Here is a 21,606-nt window from a genome sequence, read left to right as displayed (position 1 = left end):
CTGCTGCTGGTGCATGTGGGACAGGTATGTCCTGTCCACAAAAAGCAGGACAAATCCAATCCGGCCAATTACCGCCCCATCAGTCTACTCTCAATCATCAGCAAAGTGATGGAAGGTGTCGTCGACAGTGCTATCAAGCGGCACTTACTCACCAATAACCTGCTCACCGATGCTCAGTTTGGGTTCCGCCAGGACCACTCGGCTCCAGACCTCATTACAGCCTTGGTCCAAACATGGACAAAAGAGCTGAATTCCAGAGGTGAGGTGAGAGTGACTGCCCTTGTCATCAAGACAGCATTTGACCAAGTGTGGCATCAAGGAGCCCTAGTAAAATTGAAGTCAATGGGAATCAGGGGGAAAACTCTCCAGTGGCTGCAGTCATACCTAGCACAAAGGAAGATGGTAGTGGTTGTTGGAGGCCAATCATCTCAGCCCCAGGGCATTGCTGCAGGAGTTCCTCAGGGCAGTGTCCTTGGCCCAACCATCTTCAGCTGCTTCATCAATGACCTTCCCTCCATCATAAGGTCAGAAATGGGGATGTTCGCTGATGACTGCACAGTGTTCAGTTCCATTCGCAATCCCTCAGATAATGAAGCAGTCCGAGCCCGCATGCAGCAAGACCTGGACAACATCCAGGCTTGGGCTCATAAGTGGCAAGTAACATTTGCGCCAGATAAGTGCCAGGCAATGACCATCTCCAACAAGAGAGTGTCCAACCACCTCCCCTTGACATTCAACGGCATTACCATCGCCGAATCCCCCACCATCAATATCCTGGGGGTCACCATTGACCAGAAACTTAACTGGACCAGCCATATAAATACTGTGGCTACGAGAGCAGGTCAGAGGCTGGGTATTCTGCGGCGAGTGACTCACCTCCTGACTCCCCAAAGCCTTTCCACCATCTACAAGGCACAAGTCAGGAGTGTGATGGAATACTCTCCACTTGCCTGGATGAATGCAGCTCCAACAACACTCAAGAAGCTCGACACCATCCAAGATAAAGCAGCCCGCTTGATTGGCACCCCATCCACCACCCTAAACATTCACTCCCTTCACCACCGGCGCACTGTGGCTGCAGTGTGCACCATCCACAGGATGCACTGCAGCAACTCGCCAAGGCTTCTTCGACAGCACCTCCCAAACCCGCGACCTCTACCACCTAGAAGGACAAGGGCAGCAGGCGCATGGGAACACCACCACCTGCACGTTCCCCTCCAAGTCACACACCATCCCGACTTGGAAATATATCGCCGTTCCTTCATTGTCGCTGGGTCAAAATCCTGGAACTCCCTTCCTAACAGCACTGTGGGAGAACCGTCACCACACGGACTGCAGCGGTTCAAGAAGGCGGCTCACCACCACCTTCTCGAGGGCAATTAGGGATGGGCAATAAATGCTGGCCTCACCAGCGACGCCCACATCCCGTGAACGAATAAAAAAAAAAATGCCTCAGCATGAATCAACTTCTTGGGAAAGACTGGTGAGAACTGGTGTAAATTGCATCAAGGTCACGTGAAGTAATGTAGTTAGAAAGATATGAAAATGGCAAAATTGTAATGTACGGTTAAAAGATGAAGCAGAAGGAAGAGAAAGTTGAGCTCAACGACTGTAACGTGTGATCTTCTGCAGCAAAGCATCATCATGTGTCATCTGTGACTATGTTCATGTAACCCTTAATAAATGGCCAAGTGTTTGACTCCACTTCTAGAACCCTCATTTGTGGTACGCAGACGAGGACTGGAGCCTCAGACCATCTTAACACAAGTATCCTGGCTCCTGCAACAGTCTCAACACCCTTCTGATCGGGAAGGTTACCTTAGAATTTGTCTATGGTTGACGATGAAGATTGTGTGTGTCTTGCAGGGTGAATTCGTGCAGTTGGGTCTTGTTCCTCTCAAGACCCCGAGGATTTCACAGCATCTTAAATGCGCTTTGCATCCTTACAAAACTGAAAGAAACAAACCCTTCCTTTGCCTCCAATTTTCTCGTATCTTCCTCACCAAATGGCCTACTGCCCCAACAAGGAGTGTGCCAGGAGCTCGGCCAAGCTTCCCTTCTTCAGGTGAAACTGGAGCGCTGATATTGGCAGGCAATTCCACTATGGGAGTATCACAGTGGATCTTCACCAGCTGTCCACAAGCATGTGGTCATTTTCCAGCAGAGGCCATCAAATTGTGATCGTGAGCAGAGCTGAGTCATTTCCCACTCCCTAGGGCCAGAAAGAGTGAGGCCAAATGAGACTGGGGCTGACAATGTAGCTGGTGACAGTGTTTTGGAACATGAAATGATAGTAGAAGCCAACCGTGGACCTTGTGGGTCATTTCCATACCACCTTCATTAAGGATGTCGATTCAGAATCTTGCTCCTGTGCCCAGGCTTTGTTGTCTGAAGGACAACAGGGACGAGCTCCTCAAAGGTCAATCCTGTTCATCAGCACATGTGGAATGCCTTGGACCCACGTACCGCAATGTACAAGAGAAGCAACATAATGAAGGATGACATCTGGCGGTGAAGCTTGAAGCAGCTGCTGCGTGCGCGGGCATTGCGAGACACAGGTCAGACAAGCCAATCACCCAGAGACTCGATGTAAAATTGGATGGTAATGGGCAGAGCTGAGGAAACTCAATCACGTTCCTTCGTGTTCCACCAGGTGGCCCTGGGCTGTGGTTTAAATAACAAACCCTGGGAAACTGGAGGATATGGGAAATTCCATCGAAACCAGTACACAATTGTGCTCAGGGCTGAATTTTCAGAAACATAATTGCCCAATTTAGAAGCTCGAAAGCATTATAGAATCATAGAAGTTTACAACATGGAAACAGGCCTTTCGGCCCAACATGCCCATGTCGCCCAGTTTATACCACTAAGCTGGTCCCAATTGCCTGCACTTAGCCCATATCCCTCTATACCCATCTTACCCATGTAACTGTCAAAATGCTTTTTAAAAGACAAAATTGTACCCGCCTCTACTACTGCCTCTGGCAGCTCGTTCCAGACACTCACCACCCTTTGAGTGAAAAAATTGCCCCTCTGGACCCTTTTGTATCTCTCCCCTCTCACCTTAAATCTATGCCCCCTCGTTATAGACTCCCCTACCTTTGGGAAAAGATTTTGACTATCTACCTTATCTATGCCCCTCATTATTTTATAGACTTCTATAAGATCACCCCTAAACCTCCTACTCTCTAGGGAAAAAAGTCCCAGTCTATCTAACCTCTCCCTATAAGTCAAACCATCAAGTCCCGGTAGCATCCCAGTAAATCTTTTCTGCACTCTTTCTAGTTTAATAATATCCTTTCTATAATAGGGTGACCAGAACTGTACACAGTATTCCAAGTGTGGCCTTACTAATGTCTTGTACAACTTCAACAAGACATCCCAACTCCTGTATTCAATGTTCTGACCAATGAAACCAAGCATGCTGAATGCCTTCTTCACCACCCTATCCACCTGTGACTCCACTTTCAAGGAGCTATGAACCTGTACTCCTGGATCTCTTTGTTCTATAACTCTCCCCAACGCCCTACCATTAACGGAGTAGGTCCTGGCCCGATTTGATCCACCAAAATGCATCACCTCACATTTATCTAAATTAAACTCCATCTGCCATTCATCGGCCCACTGGCCCAATTTATCAAGATCCCGTTGCAATCCTAGATAACCTTCTTCACTGTCCACAATGCCACCAATCTTGGTGTCATCTGCAAACTTACTAACCATGCCTCCTAAATTCTCATCCAGATCATTAATATAAATAACAAATAACAGCGGACCCAGCACCGATTCCTGAGGCACACCGCTGGTCACAGGCCTCCAGTTTGAAAAACAACTCTCTACAACCACCCTCTGTCTTCTGTCGTCAAGCCAATTTTGTATCCAATTGGCTACCTCACCTTGGATCCCGTGAGATTTAACCTTATGTAACAACCTACCATGCGGTACCTTGTCAAAGGCTTTGCTAAAGTCCATGTAGACCACGTCTACTGCACAGCCCTCATCTATCTTCTTGGTTACCCCTTCAAAAAACTCAATCGAATTCGTGAGACATGATTTTCCTCTCACAAAACCATGCTGACTGTTCCTAATTAGTCCCTGCCTCTCCAAATGCCTGTAGATCCTGTCTCTCAGAATACCCTCTAACAACTTACCCACTACAGATGTCAGGCTCACCGGTCTGTAGTTCCCAGGCTTTTCCCTGCCGCCCATCTTAAACAAAGGCACAACATTTGCTACCCTCCAATCTTCAGGCACCTCACCTGTAGCTGTCGATGATTCAAATATCTCTGCTAGGGGACCCGCAATTTCCTCCCTAACCTCCCATAACGTCCTGAGATATATTTCATCAGGACCCGGTGATTTATCTACCTTGATGCGCGTTAAGACTTCCAGCACCTCCCTCTCTGTAATATGTACACTCCTCAAGACATCACTATTTATTTCCCCAAGTTCCCTAACATTCATGCCTTTCTCAACCGTAAATACCGATGCGAAATATTCATTTAGGATCTCACCCATCTCTTGTGGTTCCGCACATAGATGACCTTGTTGATCCTTAAGAGGCCCTACTCTCTCCCTAGTTACTCTTTTGCCCTTTATGTATTTGTAGAAGCTCTTTGGATTCTCCTTTGCCTTATCTGCCAAAGCAATCTCATGTCCCCTTTTTGCCCTACTGATTTCTCTCTTAACTCGACTCTGGCAATCTCTATACTCTTCAAGGGATCCACTTGATCCCAGCTGCCTATGCATGTCATATGCCTCCTTCTTCTTTTTGACTAGTGCCTCAATCTCCCGAGTCATCCAAGGTTCCCTACTTCTACCAGCCTTGCCCTTCACTTTATAAGGAATGTGCTTACCCTGAACCCTGGTTAACACACTTTTGAAAGCCTCCCACTTACCAGACGTCCCTTTGCCTGCCAACAGACTCTCCCAATCAACTTCTGAAAGTTCCTGTCTAATACCATCAAAATTGGCCTTTCCCCAATTTAGAATTTTAACTTTTGGGCCAGACCTATCATTCTCCATAGCTATCTTAAAACTAATGGAATTATGATCACTGGTCCCCAAAGTGATCCCTCACTAATACTTCTGTCACCTGTCCTTCCTTATTTCCCAAGAGGAGGTCAAGTTTTGCCCCCTCTCTGGTCGGGCCATCCTCATACTGAATGAGAAATTCCTCCTGAATACACAACAAATTTCTCTCCATCCAAGCCCCTAATGCTATGCCTGTCCCAGTCAATGTTGGGAAAGTTAAACTCCCCTACTATTACCACCCTATTTTTCTTGCAGCTGTCTGTAATCTCCTTACATATTTACTCCTCAATTTCCCATTGACTATTTGGGGGTCTGTAGTACAATCCTATCAAAGTGATCTCTCCCTTCTTATTTTTCAGTTCTACCCATATAGACTCAGTGGGCGAACCCTCGGATATATCCCCTCTCACTACTGCCGTGATGTTCTCCCTAATCAAGAACGCAACTCCCCCTCCTCCTCTATCTTTCCTATAGCATCTGTACCCTGGAACATTGAGCTGCCAGTCCTGCCCCTCCCTTAGCCATGTTTCAGTAATAGCTATAACATCCCAGTCCCATGTACCCATCCATGCCCTGAGTTCATCTGCCTTGCCCATCAGACTTCTTGCATTGAAATAAATGCAGTTTAATCTAGACTTCCCTTGGTCTTTGCCCTGCTTTCTCAGACCATCTGTCCGGTCATGTTTTGTACACCCTCCCTTACTGCCTTTTGTTTCTGTCACCAGTCCAATGGAATGTATCCAGAACTTGAGAACTGTGAGAGACCCTCCTACTCCCTTCTGAACACAATGACCCAATGTATTCTCATTCTCTCCCATCCACTTGAATTCCTGTCCAGCAGTGACGGAAGTGGAGACTTTGCCGGGACAACATTTTGGAACATGGGACTGTTTCAGTCAAAGCCAGTCAGCCCAACAGCAGACAACCAGTCGACTGTAGGTAAGAATAAAATCTGCTGAGGGCTTTGGGATAGTAATATCACAACCTCAAAGACTTCATATTATTGTAGAAATGAAAATGTTGGTTCAAAAAGCTTTCATGGAGGAGAGGAGAGCGCACGGGCGGCGGGGGAGGAGGGAGAGCGCACGGGCGGCGGGGGAGGAGGGAGAGCGCACGGGGGAGGAGGGAGAGCGCACGGGCGGCGGGGGAGGAGGGAGGGCGCACGGGCGGCGGGGGAGGAGGGAGGGCGCACGGGCGGCGGGGGAGGAGGGAGGGCGCACGGGCGGCGGGGGAGGAGGGAGGGCGCACGGGCGGCGGGGGAGGAGGGAGGGCGCACGGGCGGCGGGGGAGGAGGGAGGGCGCACGGGCGGCGGGGGAGGAGGGAGGGCGCACGGGCGGCGGGGGAGGAGGGAGAGCGCACGGGCGGCGGGGGAGGAGGGAGAGCGCACGGGCGGCGGGGGAGGAGGGAGAGCGCACGGGCGGCGGGGGAGGAGGGAGGGCGCACGGGCGGCGGGGGAGGAGGGAGGGCGCACGGGCGGCGGGGGAGGAGGGAGGGCGCACGGGCGGCGGGGGAGGGCGCACGGGTGGCGGGGGAGGAGGGAGGGCGGCGGGGGAGGAGGGAGAGCGCACAGGCGGCGGGGGAGGAGGGAGGGCGCACGGGCGGCGGGGGAGGAGGGAGGGCGGCGGGGGAGGAGGGAGGGCGCACGGGCGGCGGGGGAGGAGGGAGGGCGCACGGGCGGCGGGGGAGGACGCGCAAGTTTCAGTTGCTGTGCTAACTTCTAGTCAAGGCCAGTATCCGTGTAGGGGTTGAGGCACTCCTTAGCAAGTTGCCAGTATCAGCTGGCAGGAAGATTTTCCCGATACCATAGCTCTGGTCACTTTTCGCTTCTGTGCTGAGCAGCACCAGTTTACCTTCAGCAATAGCACGAGATTTAAGGCAGTAGCTGGAGGACCTGAGTCATCTCCAGTTTAGGACTGTGAATTGGCCGGTGCTTTTGATGAAGACTGTTATCAATAACGCCTTTGGGTGCTCTTCGGTGAATTCTTGGACCAACCAGAAATGTTTGCTCATGTCTGATTGGGGCCTGGATTCTGAGGTCACACATCTGCATGAAGAATCAAGTAATGCAATGCATCCTTCTGAGATTATTTTCCAGTGTTTCAACTGGTCAACAATGCTTTAAAGAGCTTGAAACAGGATACGCGACTTCAGAAGGCAACTGAGACACTGGCAATGGCAGCAAGTCTGTATTCCGGGCTCTTCCATAACTGAAGCCAACTATGCACCAATCCCGGAAGAATACAACCAGTGCTGCCTCCGTGGTTTGATAAGCTTTTCCAGTAGCTGAGCCATACGGACCAGGAATGTCCCAGGTTCCATTCCTGATTGGTGTTGAGTTATCTGATCTCAGCCAGTTCAGCCTGAAGTTGGACGTGGGGAAATCAGCCAGTGTTCTGCTACTGTTTGCAGGAATTGTGCGGGTATGGCACCCTATGAGGACAAGAGCAGATGCGGCTGTGTTTCCTCCATGGTCAAAAAGCATCCAAACACTCATTGTCTAGGTTCACAGATTAATAATGGCTACCTGGGCAAGATAGATTTTTGTTAGACGAGGGGATCTAAGGATATGGATCAAAGGTGAGTAAATGGAGTTGAGAGATAGATCAGTCATGAACCAATTGAATGCAGGAACAGGCTCGAAGAGCTGAATGGCCTTCACTTGTTCCTATACCAGAGTGTAACAGTGGAATCATCTCGAAAAAAAGCATTCAGACGCGTGAAGAGTGAAAAATCGGTGAGAGAAAAAAGGATTCAACTGATACCATGTCACCAATGCAGGTATTGAGATAAGTACGTAATAAAAAAAACACCTTTGGGAAATCGGGATGCTGCTCCTTCTTACAGAATCACTTTATTTTGTCAAGCATTATAAGCTGCACAAGAACAAACTAATCCTGGAAAAAAGAAATCAGATGGTACTCAAGAACCTTCATTCCAGGGTAGCAACTGAAAGACTGCAGCTGTTGAGAGATGAAGAACTGCAACATGACTTTCTATTCAAGGTGTGCTCAGAATTAACATGGCTGCTATGTGGTACCAATGGTTATACCACTGTTTGGATGACACCCAATTCATTTGTATGTGAAGAATGAATGAAGAAGAATGCAAATTGCACTGCAGTGGCCAGTGGAAACCTGGAGCTGATGTGTTGCATGGATTAATAAAGCATTCTGTTCCTTAACAATAATGTACTTTTTGTCTGTGTTGAATTTTCAAACTTGTATTTTGAATTGCTGGAAACAGCATCAAATGGGTTAACTCCCAAGATCATATTTCTTAACAGAAAAGCCAGCTGCTCAGACCAGACAGGTTGGCTCGAGAGGGAGCTCCACAAGACGAGTTTCTATGGCAAGTACATTGGATTGTCCAAAGTGTTATCTGACCAGAATCATCACATTCGATCACAAACACGCTGGACATTGTCAAAGTTTGGCTATCCATTCAGTATTGAAGGATGCCTGCTGCCTGACTGTAATCATGAGCTGCAGTCATCTACTGCCTTTTGTTTCTGTGTAGATTCAAAGGAGTTTGGGTCATATATCTGCAGGCAAGTATGTCTGTAGAGGCCGTCCCAAAGCATCTCGACACAGATCAAAGAATCAGGTCCTGCCTGGGGCATTAAGTTTGATTGACAGCTCTGTCTGAGACCTTTGAGAAGGAGACACTAATTGGCTGCAGTTCTCATTGATGGACAGCTTGGTGGCCTAGGGTCTCCATTACAGATTATATTGGGCTCAACGTGTTTAAGAAAATGAATCAAAAGTCAGTGTCAGCTCAGTAGCCAGCAGCCTGAGAGCACTGTGCTTATTTCTTGTGCTAGCCAACAGTTAGTTTTAAAACAGTAGCCTGGTCCACAATATAGGAAATGAGCTGATGATTTAGTTTATATTTGTAGAGAAAGTGAGTGGCATCTTTATTATCTTACTTATTAAGGAGAGTAACATATAATTTGCTGTTTTATACATTTACTGTTTATTCACCTTACGTAATTAAAACCAGTTGATCGTTCAGACTCTGAGACTCAGTCTGCTAAAAGAACACATTCAGTCCACTTTTCAAAGAGATGTATCACACACCACCACCTGAAGCTCAAGTAGCTGGTGTACACAGCAACGTTCTCTTATGATCACTGGGTCTCGCAATCAGTCACCTCGACAGTTGGCAGGAAAAGACTCCAGATCACATGGGACACTTACAAGGATGCTGAACCTTGGAAAATATCTAGAGTCGATTAGACATGACTATATATTGTGAAACATTGAAAATTAACAGGAAGCACAAGATGTGGAGGTACAAGGGGAACGTGGGAAATCAAAAAGAACACTACTAATTTCGTATTTCCCGTTGCACTGACCTTTTTCCAAATAGTTCTTGGGTGCCCAGGGTGGATCCTCCTCTGCATATGGGTCACTATACTCTACCACAGCCGTCTCTTCCTCCTCATAATCCTCTGGTGGCGGGGGAGGAGGGGGTGACTCGTCAAATACCGCATCGTCGGCTGGTGGAGGTGGTGGAGGGGTAGAGCCTTCTGAAACTACAATGGAGATATTGTGTTAAAGGGAAGGACTTGCATTTATATCATACCTTTCATGACCTTAGGACATCCCAAAGTGCTTCACAGTCAATGAAGTACTTATGAAGTGTAGTCACTGTTGTAATGTAAGGAAACACGGCAGCCAATTTGAGCACAGCAAGGTCCCACAAACAGCAATGAGTTAAGTGACCAGATAATCTGTTCTTCGGTTTTGGTTGAGGGATAAATATTGGTCCAGGACACTGGAAAGAACTCCCAGATCATCTTTGAATAGAGGATAGACGGGAGCTCAGTTTATCTCAGTGCTGCACTGAAATGTCAACCTAGATTATGTGCTCAAGTGTCTGGAGTGGTGCTTGAGCCCACAATCTTCTGACTCAGGGGCAAGAGTGCTACCAACGAGCTAAGGCTGCACCATGCAATAATCCTTTCACTTTTTGGGGGTGAAGAGAAGTGACAGATAATTCTTTGACAGTATAATCAGCTGAGAGGAGCCGAGCAGAGCGGAGGGAGCGTCCGATAAAAGGCGGGATTTCAGAGCGCTGAGTGCAGCTGAGAGGAGCCGAGCCGAGCGGAGGGAGCGTCCGATAAAAGGCGGGATTTCAGAGCGCTGAGAACAGCTGAGAGGAGCCGAGCCGAGCGGAGGGAGCGTCCGATAAAAGGCGGGATTTCAGAGCGCTGAGAGGAGCCGAGCCGAGCGGAGGGAGCGTCCGATAAAAGGCGGGATTTCAGAGCGCTGAGTGCAGCTGAGAGGAGCCGAGCCGAGCGGAGCTGCGACCGAGTTCGAAGTGACGTCAGGAATCAGATCGGGACGCGACACAGGGGAGGCACCTGATTGGGGAGTAGGTTCAGGTGAGTATTTCTACTTATCGACAGTAACTGAAGTAAAAGGAAAGGGAAGGTCTGCAGGTCTTATAGGAAGTAGCGTTTATTTTTTAGTGAATCAAGGTCCCTAGTGTAGTTAACATTCTCTAAATTGAGAACAATTTAAAGGAGTAAACTCCTTAAAGGGAGTGGTAAGTAGTTTTTCTTTCCTTTTTTTTCTCTTGACATTGCAGTTGTTCTTAAGCTAACTTAAGGGTTAAGTCATGGCAGGAGATCCCAGAGCCGTGTCATGTTCCTCTTGTGAGATGTGGGAATTCAGGGCTCCTTCCTGTATCCCTGATTCCTTCACCTGCGGGAAGTGTGTCCAGCTGCAGCTATTGTTTGACCGCTTGACGGCTCTGGAGCTGCGGATGGACTCACTTTGGAGCATCCGCGATGCTGAGAAAGTCGTGGATAGCATGTTCAGTGAGTTGGTCACACCGCAGATAAAAATTACTGAGGGAGATAGTGAATGGGTGACCAACAGACAGAGGAAGAGTAGGAAGGCAGTGCAGGGGTCCCCTGCGGTCATCTCCCTCCAAAACAGGTATACCGTTTTGGATACTGTTGGGGGAGATGGCTCACCAGGGGAAGGTGGCAGTGGCCAGGTTCATGGCACCGTGGCTGGCTCTGCTGCACAGGAGGGCAGGAAAAAGAGTGGCAGAGCTATAGTGATAGGGGACTCGATTGTAAGGGGAATAGACAGGCGTTTCTGCTGACGCAACCAAGACTCCAGGATGGTATGTTGCCTCCCTGGTGCAAGGGTCAAGGATGTCTCGGAGCGGCTGCAGGACATTCTGGAGGGGGAGGGTGAACAGCCAGTTGTCGTGGTGCATATAGGCACCAACGATATAGGTAAAAAACAGGATGAGGTCCTACAAGCTGAATTTAGGGAGTTAGGAGTTAAACTAAAGAGTAGGACCTCAAAGGTAGTAATCTCAGGATTGCTACCAGTGCCACGGGCAAGTCAGAGTAGGAATGACAGGATAGCTAAGATGAATACGTGGCTTGAGAGATGGTGCAAGAGGGAGGGATTCAAATTCCTGGGCCATTGGAACCGGTTCTGGGGGAGGTGGGACCAGTACAAATTGGACGGTCCGCATCTGGGCAGGACTGGAACCAATGTCCTAGGGGGAGTGTTTGCCAGTGCTGTTGGGGAGGGTTTAAACTAATGTGGCAGGGGGATGGGAACCGATGCAGGAAGTCAGTGGGAAATAAAATGGTGACAGAAACAAAAGGCAGTAAGGGAGAGTGTACAGAACATGACCGGACAGATGGTCTGAGAAAGCAGGGCAAAGACCAAGGGAAGTCTAGATTAAACTGCATTTATTTCAATGCAAGAAGTCTGATGGGCAAGGCAGATGAACTCAGGGCATGGATGGGTACATGGGACTGGGATGTTATAGCTATTACTGAAACATGGATAAGGGAGGGGCAGGACTGGCAGCTCAATGTTCCAGGGTACAGATGCTATAGGAAAGATATAGCAGGAGGTAAGAGAGGAGGGGGAGTTGCGTTTTTGATTAGGGAGAACATCACGGCAGTAGTGAGAGGGGATATATCCAAGGGTTCGTCCACGGAGTCTATATGGGTAGAACTGAAAAATAAGAAGGGAGAGATCACTTTGATAGGATTGTACGACAGACCCCCAAATAGTCAACGGGAAATTGAGGAGCAAATATGTACGGAGATTACAGACAGCTGCAAGAAAAATAGGGTGGTAATAGTAGGGGACTTTAACTTTCCCAACATTGACTGGGACAGCCATAGCATTAGGGGCTTGGATGGAGAGAAATTTGTTGAGTGTATTCAGGAGGAATTTCTCATTCAGTATGTGGATGGCCCGACTAGAGAGGGGTCAAAACTTGACTTCCTCTTGGGAAATAAGGAAGGGCAGGTGACAGAAGTGTTAGTGAGGGATCACTTTGGGACAAGTGATCATAATTCCATTAGTTTTAAGATAGCTATGGAGAATGATAGGTCTGGCCCAAAAGTTAAAATTCTAAATTGGGGAAAGGCCAATTTTGATGGTATTAGACAGGAACTTTCAGAAGTTGATTGGGAGAGTCTGTTGGCAGGCAAAGGGACGTCTGGTAAGTGGGAGGCTTTCAAAAGTGTGTTAACCAGGGTTCAGGGTAAGCACATTCCTTATAAAGTGAAGGGCAAGGCTGGTAGAAGTAGGGAACCTTGGATGACTCGGGAGATTGAGGCACTAGTCAAAAAGAAGAAGGAGGCATATGACATGCATAGGCAGCTGGGATCAAGTGGATCCCTTGAAGAGTATAGAGATTGCCGGAGTAGAGTTAAGAGAGAAATCAGGAGGGCAAAAAGGGGATATGAGATTGCTTTGGCAGATCAGGCAAAGGTGAATCCAAAGAGCTTCTACAAATACATAAAGGGCAAAAGGGTAACTAGGGAGAGAGTAGGGCCTCTTAAGGATCAACAAGGTCATCTATGTGCGGAACCACAAGAAATGGGTGAGATCCTGAATGAATATTTCACATCGGTATTTACGGTTGAGAAAGGCATGGATGTTAGGGAACTTGGGGAAATAAATAGTGATGTCTTGAGGAGTGTACATATTACAGAGAGGGAGGTGCTGGAAGTCTTAACGCGCATCAAGGTAGATAAATCTCCGGGACCTGATGAAATGTATCCCAGGACGTTATGGGAGGTTAGGGAGGAAATTGCGGGTCCCCTAGCAGATATATTTGAATCATCCACCGCTACAGGTGAGGTGCCTGAAGATTGGAGGGTAGCAAATGTTGTGCCTTTGTTTAAGAAGGGCGGCAGGGAAAAGCCTGGGAACTACAGACCAGTGAGCCTGACATCTGTAGTGGGTAAGTTGTTAGAGGGTATTCTGAGGGACAGGATCTACAGGCATTTTGAGAGGCAGGGACTAATTAGGAACAGTCAGCATGGTTTTGTGAGAGGAAAATCATGTCTCACGAATTCGATTGAGTTTTTTGAAGGGGTAACCAAGAAGATAGATGAGGGCTGTGCAGTAGACGTGGTCTACATGGACTTCAGCAAAGCATTTGACAAGGTACCGCATGGTAGGTTGTTACATAAGGTTAAATCTCATGGGATCCAAGGTGAGGTAGCCAATTGGATACAAAATTGGCTTGACGACAGAAGACAGAGGGTGGTTGTAGAGGGTTGTTTTTCAAACTGGATGCCTGTGTCCAGCGGTGTGCCTCAGGGATCGGTGCTGGGTCCGCTGTTATTTGTTATTTATATTAATGATTTGGATGAGAATTTAGGAGGCATGGTTAGTAAGTTTGCAGATGACACCAAGATTGGTGGCATTGTGGACAGTGAAGAAGGTTATCTAGGATTGCAACGGGATCTTGATAAATTGGGCCAGTGGGCCGATGAATGGCAGATGGAGTTTAATTTAGATAAATGTGAGGTGATGCATTTTGGTAGATCGAATCGGGCCAGGACCTACTCCGTTAATGGTAGGGCGTTGGGGAGAGTTATAGAACAAAGAGATCTAGGAGTACAGATTCATAGCTCCTTGAAAGTGGAGTCACAGGTGGATAGGGTGGTGAAGAAGGCATTCGGCATGCTTGGTTTCATTGGTCAGAACATTGAATGCAGGAGTTGGGATGTCTTGTTGAAGTTGTACAGGGCATTGGTGAGGCCACACTTGGAGTACTGTGTACAGTTCTGGTCACCCTATTATAGAAAGGATATTATTAAACTAGAAAGAGTGCAGAAAAGATTTACTAGGATGCTACCGGGACTTGATGGTTTGACTTACAGGGAGAGGTTAGACAGACTGGGACTTTTTTCCCTGGAGAGTATAGAAGTCTATAAAATAATGAGGGGCATAGATAAGGTCGATAGTCAAAATCTTTTCCCAAAGGTAGGGGAGTCTATAACGAGGGGGCATAGATTTAAGGTGAGAGGGGAGAGATACAAAAGGGTCCAGAGGGGCAATTTTTTCACTCAAAGGGTGGTGAGTGTCTGGAACGAGCTGCCAGAGGCAGTAGTAGAGGCGGGTACAATTTTGTCTTTTAAAAAGCATTTGGACAGTTACATGGGTAAGATGGGTATAGAGGGATATGGGCCAAGTGCAGGCAATTGGGACTAGCTTAGTGGTATAAACTGGGCGACATGGACATGTTGGGCCGAAGGGCCTGTTTCCATGTTGTAACTTCTATGATTCTATGATTCTACACTTTGCAACAGGTTACACCAGCCGGGTATATGCACCTTCACTACATAAAGCTCTCCATTAACTCCATTAAGTTTATTCTGGTTTCACTAACAAACAACAGTTAATGTCAACAAGGTAATTAAAATTCCAGCCATCAATTCAGATATCGCTGCCACAGTAATTTTTATTTTATTTTGAAAGCAAATCTCCTTTATTACTTTTCAAAGTCCCTGGATTCAAAATAGTTCCAGTAAAGTGGATCAGGACGTTGTGAAACATGAATGTTGTTCTGTATTGTCCAGCTGGAGACATTCTTGTCAAGTGGCCATCTTCTCTCAACATGCAAGAGGAGATGCAGAATTAACAAGTGCTTTGGGGACTGGATGGTACAGTGGATTAGACACCCGTGGGATCTGGCTACAAAATCAGCACTGGCTGACGGGAGGAAAATCTTCGCTTTCTGCTGGCAGTGAGGATCTTACAGGAGTTTGAACAGTCCAATTCCTAGTGGGCATGGGCAAATACACAGAAACACCCCAGTTTGGCACTAAGTTGGTAATTTTACTGAGAGGATATCTGGTGTGGGAAATGGGAAACGGTTCACTTTTGCATTCAGGGACGCTCGTCCAAGGTTGGGATCGAGGCACGTCGTTGGAACAGAGTAGACGGACCGTGTTAAATCTAACCCTCACTGGGTATGTTTGCTAGGACCACTTGGGTGAAGTAATGGAGGGCAACTGATGTCAATGGAACAGTGCCCAGTGAGAGTTTTCAGGAAACATGGGGAGAATAGGAGCAAATATAAATTCAACTGTGCAAAGGTGTCATGCATCGGGGAGTTTTGCTGTTAATGTTTCTGACATTCAAAACCTGCGTATTCATGCTGCAGAGAGAAAGTAATTACAAGAAACCTCAGCAGGGATGATTCATATTCAAAGACAGGGCATTAAAAATAAACACAGCGCTAAATGGCTTCTTAAAAATAACCCAGTACAAAACGTAAAACCTTTTGGCTCAGAAGCTGCAAACAATGCAGGAACAGACTGGGCTCACAATCACCCTTCCAGTCCTTGTTCAGAACCACAGACAGCATTTCAGCACCATTACACAAACTAACCTATCAAACAAAAAGGGACTGAATGGAGCAGTGAGTCAGACACTGCCTTTTACCTCTGGGTTCTGGGCCATGCCCCACTTTGTGTTGAGTTAACTTAACTCACTGGGGCATTTGCAATTGATCGTGAACACAGGGGATGAGGTGATGCAGTGGGTTACATGCTGGTGTCTCGCTTCCAGGTCCTGGATTCATATCCAGCCCAGACCGATGGGATGAAAGTCTTCTCTGTCTGCTGGCTGCAAGAGTGCTACGTGAAATGCGTTTGGTCAATCTCAGTGTTAAGGGCTGGAAATGGAAAAATGTCACAATGGTGCAAGAGGGAGTTGTTGTCCGAAATGCAGCCGGGGCAGAGTAGATGGAGCTTGGTTCTCCTTTTCCTTCAGCCACAGCTGGCAGGGTCCTTGACTGTGTCTGCCCCATTTCCCATGCCTTTGCTCTCACTTCCCCTCACAATAACCACAAGTTCCCCACGGTCGCCACTAACTACTGCACTGGACAGATCATTTTACGCCATCCAGTGATCCCATCATCTCTATGTTTGAGAGGGAGCATTACCTCTGGGACACCCTTGATCGTTCTTCCATGGCCCTGAGCCCTGGCTGCCCTTCCCCAGGTACCCTAGGCCTGGTTATCCTTTGTTATCTCTAAACTTGACTATTCCAATGCTCTCCTGGCTGACCTCCCATGTTCCACCCTCCATAAACTTGAGCTCATCCAAAACTCTGCTGCCCTTATCAGAACTATCAAACACAGCTCTGGTCTCCATATTATAGAAAGGATATAGAGGAAATGGAGAGGGTGCAAAAAAGATTCACAGGGATAATACCAGAACTGAGAGGATAGACTCATCAGGAAAGGGTAAACAGGCTGGGGCTCTTTTCTCTCGAAAAGAGAAGGATGAGGGGTGACCTGATAGAGGTCTTTAAGATAATGAAAGGGTTTGACAGGGTAAACAGAGAAAATGTTTCCAAAACCGGAGTTCATAAATATAAAATAGTCACTAATAAATCCAATAGGGAATTCAGGAGAAACTTCTTTACCCAAACAGTGGTAAGAATGTGGAACACCCTACCACATGGAGTAGTTGAGGCAAATAGCATAGATACATTTAAGGAGAAGCTAGATAAGCACGAGAAAGGAATAGAAGGGTATCTTGATAGGGTTAGATGAAGTAGGGAGGGAGGAGGCTCGTGTGGAGTATAAACATCAGCATAGGCCAATTGGGCCGAATGGCCTGCTTCTGTGCTGTAGTTTCGATGTAACTCGATGTATCCTAACTCGCACCAAGTCCAGTTCACCCATCAACCCTGTGCTCGCTGACCGACATTGGCTCCCGGTCTGGCAACGCCTCAAATTTAAAATTATCATCCTTGTTTTCAAATCCCTCCATGGCCTCACCCCTCCCTATCTCTGTAACCTCCTCCAGCCCTACAACCTTCCAAGATCTCTGCACTCCTCCAATTGTGGCCCCTTGCACATCCCCGATTTTAATCGCTCTACCATTGGCAGCCGTGCCTTCAGTTGCCTAGGCCCTAAACTCTGGAATTCCCTCCATAAACCTCTCTGCCTCTTTACCTCTCTCTCCTCCCTTAAGACATTCCTTAAAACCTATCTCTTGGATCAAGCTTTCCATTACCTGTCCTATTATCTCCTTATGTGGCTTGGTGTCAGATTTTGTATGAAAACGCTCCTGTGAAGCGCCTTGGGGCGTTTAACTATGTTGAAGGCGCTATATAAATGCAAGTTATTGTTGTTGTACTCGCCCATCCAACTAACAGGTACAACCTCCTCCTACCCCATTGTCCGGGGCTCCAGAAATCTGTCCGTGTGACATGCAATTTGCACGTACTTGTTCCAACCTCATGTACAAGGTTTCGCTGCTGGCAGTGCAGTCTCCTCTACACTGGCCAGACGTAATGCAGACTGGGTGACTGCTTTGCTGAACATTCCAGTTCAGTCCATAAATGTGCCGGTGATCTCTTTGTTGCTTGCCTCATGAATTCCCCTGCCCGTTTCGTTTCCGACTTGTCCACCTCTGCCCTTCAACACTGTCACAACCAAGCTCCAGACAACTCCTGGACAATCTGCAGCCCTCTGCTCTGAAGACTGACTTTAACAAGGTCAGATCTTAGCCATCTACCCTACGTTTCTCTCACCCAGTATAGACTTCATTTTCCTCTATTTCAGAGATTATGTTCTGTTTTTTTCTTGTGCCTCTCCACTGCTCCACCCACTCTGTAAATTGTGCACCAGTTTTCACTGCTTTTTAACTTTTTAAAAAACCTTTAGGATATAATTAACTACCCCCATGGGACAGGAGTCAGCATTCCTGGCTCTTGCCTTCTATGTGGTGTTCTTCTTCCCCTCCTCTTGATTTGTTCAATCCTATTAAAGGTCTTTCTAGCTTCCAGTTTCCACTTCTGTGGATTGTTATACACTAACGACATTAACAGGTCTTTTTCCCTGGCAGATGCTGATGTGCCTGCTGTGTAACTCGAGCACTTGGTGCTTCTCTTTTTACTTGCGACCGATATATAACTCTATATCTAACCCGTGCTGTCCCTGCCTTGGGGAACATTTGATAGGATACTATAGAGGGAGGTTTACTCTGTATCTAACCTGTGCTGTACCTGCCCTGGGAATGCATTAACAGATACAGTTTTGGATAGGCTGACAATGTTTCTGGTGCTGTTTCTGTTCTTGGTGTGATATTTTTGCAGAACGTCTGTGGACAGAGAGAGCCCGGTTGCCGGTGATTGAAAGCGGAAAGCTTGGACTTACTGTTATCCTGGACTCTGGCCACGAAGCCCATCAGCGGCAGCTGCGGTGTAACCTGCAGAATAGAAGGTGGGGGTGGAGCGACGGGCCCTGCACATGACAGCAGATATGGGAACGAGGGAAAGGAAAGGAACAAGCAGCCGTGAGAAGCAGCAGAGAAAACATTTACAAACAAAACAACAACAGACAACCGCAAGGCAAGGCTGCATTTATAAACCCACATCAGGCACAAAGACAGCAGGAGAGCAAAGCTTTCTCAACCAGAGGCATTAGAAAGGAAATGCTGCTTGCGGACACATACAGATCAATGCCAGGAGCAGGCACATATTAAACCATTGTACTTTGTCCAGGTGACTCTGCTATTGTTCAAGAGTGAGGGAGGTGATATTTAATCAGCTTCACCCTGCCCCACCGTCTTGTTTTCTTTCCCCATATAAGCCAATTTCGTATGGTGTTCCTCGTGGATCATCTGGGATCTAAAGCACAGGTGCAATGTTTAGCTGACAGCCTAGCCCTTTAAGGCCATTGCTCAGGTATACCCCATCAGGAAGTGATGTAAAACAGCTTGGGGGTCATTCAGAGGTTAATTCCTAATGTTGCTAACGCCCCTAGATTGGGAGCGATTTAGCTGCTCTTCTCAACAACCTCTGCAAGTTATCAGATGATCAGAAAATCCAGCAGGAAATGACTAGGTTTCTGTTTATATATCTATCTGTATTAAAATTCTTATGTCTGCATGAACTTCCGGTCTGCACACTAGACTTCTCATTGCAAATGCCTGTGTCCACATTTATAATGGAAAAATGCTTATAACAACTTTTTAAGGTACAGCCGGGCTCCGGGGGCCCTGGTTATAACACAGCTTTACAGAACCATAAAGCACAGAATGAGGCCATTCAGTCCATTGTGCCTGTACCGGCTCTTTGAAAGAGCTTTCCAATTAGTCCCACTCTCCTGCTCTATCCCCAAAGTCCTGCACATTTTTTCTTTTCAAGTATTTATCCAATTTCCTTTTGAAAATTATTATCGAATCTGCTTCCACCACCCTTTCAGGCAGTGCATTCCAGATTATAACAACTCGCTGTGTAAAAGAATTTCTCCTCATCTCCGCTATGGTTCTTTTGCCAATCACCGTAAATTTGTGTCCTCTGGTTATCCACCCTGCTGCCAGTAGAAACAGTTCCTCCTTATTTACTCTATCTAAACCGTTCATGATTTTGAACACCTCTATTAAATCTCCCCTTACTCTTCTCTGTTCGAAGGAGAACAACCCCAGCTTCTCCAGTCTCTCCACATAACTGAAGACCCTCATCCCTGGTATCAATTCTAATAAATCTCCTCAGTCCCTCTCCAAGGTATCGACATCCTTCCTAAAGTGTGGTGCCCAGAATTGAACACAATACTCCATAGAGTACAAAAGCAAGGAACCTTATAAATCACTGGTTAGTGATTTATAAGGTTCCTTGCTTTTGTACTCTATGCCTCTATTTATAAAACCAAGGATCCCGTATGCTTTTTTAAAACAGCCTTAACTTGTCCATCAAAGATACGTGTACATACACCCTCAGGTTTCTCTGATCCTGCACCCCCTTTAAAATTGTACCATTTAGTTTATTTGCCTCTCCTCATTCTTCCTTCCAAAATGCATCATTTCACACTTATCTGCATTAAATTTCATCTGCCATGTGTCTGCCCATTTCACCAGTCTGCCTATGTCCTCCTGAAGTCTGCTACTATCCTCCTCACTGTTTACTACATTTCCGAGTTTCGTGTCATCTGCAAACTTTGAAATTATGCCCTTTATACCTAAGTCCAGGTCATTAATATATATCAAAAAGAGCAGTGGTCCTAATACTGGCCCCTGGGGAACACCACTGTATACTTCCCTCCAGTCTGAAAAACAACCGTTCACCACTACTCTCTGCTTTCTGTCCCTTAGACAATTTTGTATCCATGCTGCCACTGTCCCTTTAATCCCATGGGCTTCACATTTTGCTAACAAATCTATTACGTGATATTTCATTAAATGCCTTTTTAAAGTTCATATACACAACATCAACCGCACTACCCTCATTAACCCTCTCTGTTACTTCATCGAAGAACTCAATCAAGTTTGTCAGACACGATTTGCCTTTAACAAATCAGTGTTGGCTGTCATTTATTAACCCATGTTTTCCAAGTGCCAATTAATTCTGTCCCGGATTATTGTCTCAAAGTTTTCCCACCACCAACATTAAGCTGACTGCCTGTAGTCACCGGGTTTATCCCTCTCCGCTTTTTTGAACAGGGGTATAACACTCACAACCCTCCAGTCCTCCAGCACCACTCCCATATAAAAGGAGGATTGAAAGATTGTGGCCAGAGCCATAATAAAGTACAGCCGAGCTCCGGAGGCCCTGGTTATAACAGCTTTATAGTAAAGTAGAGCCGAGCTCTGGGGTCCCTGGTTATAACACAGCTTTATAATAAGGTAGAGCCGAGCTCCAGGCGCCCTGGTTATAACAACTTTATAATAAGGTACAGCCGGGTTCGTTATAAAACACCTTCATAATGAGGAGACAAAGCAGTAGTTAAAAGCATTCTAGCTTTCTTGCTGCTCTCTCCTGTTTGACAAAGGCCACTGGATTCTGAGCACCCAGCTGAGGCAGACTTCGATATATTACGAGACTCACAAAACAATCAAACTGAATAATTCTGAAAAGCCCCAGTTCTTCTTAAATGTGCTGAGCAGAACATCCGTTCTCCCTCCCAGCTCCACCACTGAGAATAGTATGGTAGGAAACCTGTTTTTTGAGGGATTTTTTTTTGCTGTTGTGATTCCAAGCCTCGAGAGCTGCGTGTGGATGAGGGTTACAACATGAGTAGGACTGGCTGAAAGCCGTCTTTACCTCTCGATTCAGTTGCCTGGTTCTGACTGTAGTAAGGGCCCCCGTTAACTTGATTCTGGAGACTGCCCTGCGAGGTCAAGGATGGCGGGCGTCTGTAACCGGGTAGAGAACCTCCTATAGTGGCTGGATTCTGCCGCTGCACAGGTCGATTCATGCTGTAGAACTGAGTAGTGTGCCCTGAAAGATTTGAGGGAGGAAAAGTCACTTCAGATGCTGAACAAGTTA

At 47.0% G+C, this 21,606-nt stretch overlaps 1 protein-coding gene across 5 annotated transcripts in view; it reads right to left on the bottom strand.

Moving 5' to 3' along the window:
* Positions 1-21,606, bottom strand: part of LOC137323904 (abl interactor 2) — a 158,838-nt gene that overhangs the window by 9,279 nt on the left and 127,953 nt on the right. For 4 of the 5 annotated variants that reach the window (XM_067987970.1, XM_067987971.1, XM_067987973.1 and 1 more), the window contains 3 exons: positions 21,382-21,558; positions 18,497-18,583; positions 9,390-9,569 (listed from right to left, as the gene is read on the bottom strand). In XM_067987970.1, coding sequence (XP_067844071.1) covers positions 9,390-9,569; positions 18,497-18,583; positions 21,382-21,558 — 444 coding nt within the window. The remainder of the gene's footprint in view (positions 1-9,389; positions 9,570-18,496; positions 18,584-21,381; positions 21,559-21,606) is intronic. The other variant, XM_067987972.1, reaches the window with a different exon arrangement.

The sequence above is a fragment of the Heptranchias perlo genome, chromosome 7, assembly GCF_035084215.1.
Source record: "Heptranchias perlo isolate sHepPer1 chromosome 7, sHepPer1.hap1, whole genome shotgun sequence".
Lineage (NCBI taxonomy): Eukaryota > Metazoa > Chordata > Chondrichthyes > Hexanchiformes > Hexanchidae > Heptranchias > Heptranchias perlo.
Note: the sequence above shows the minus strand (reverse complement) of the source record. Positions and strands in the feature narration are given on the sequence as shown.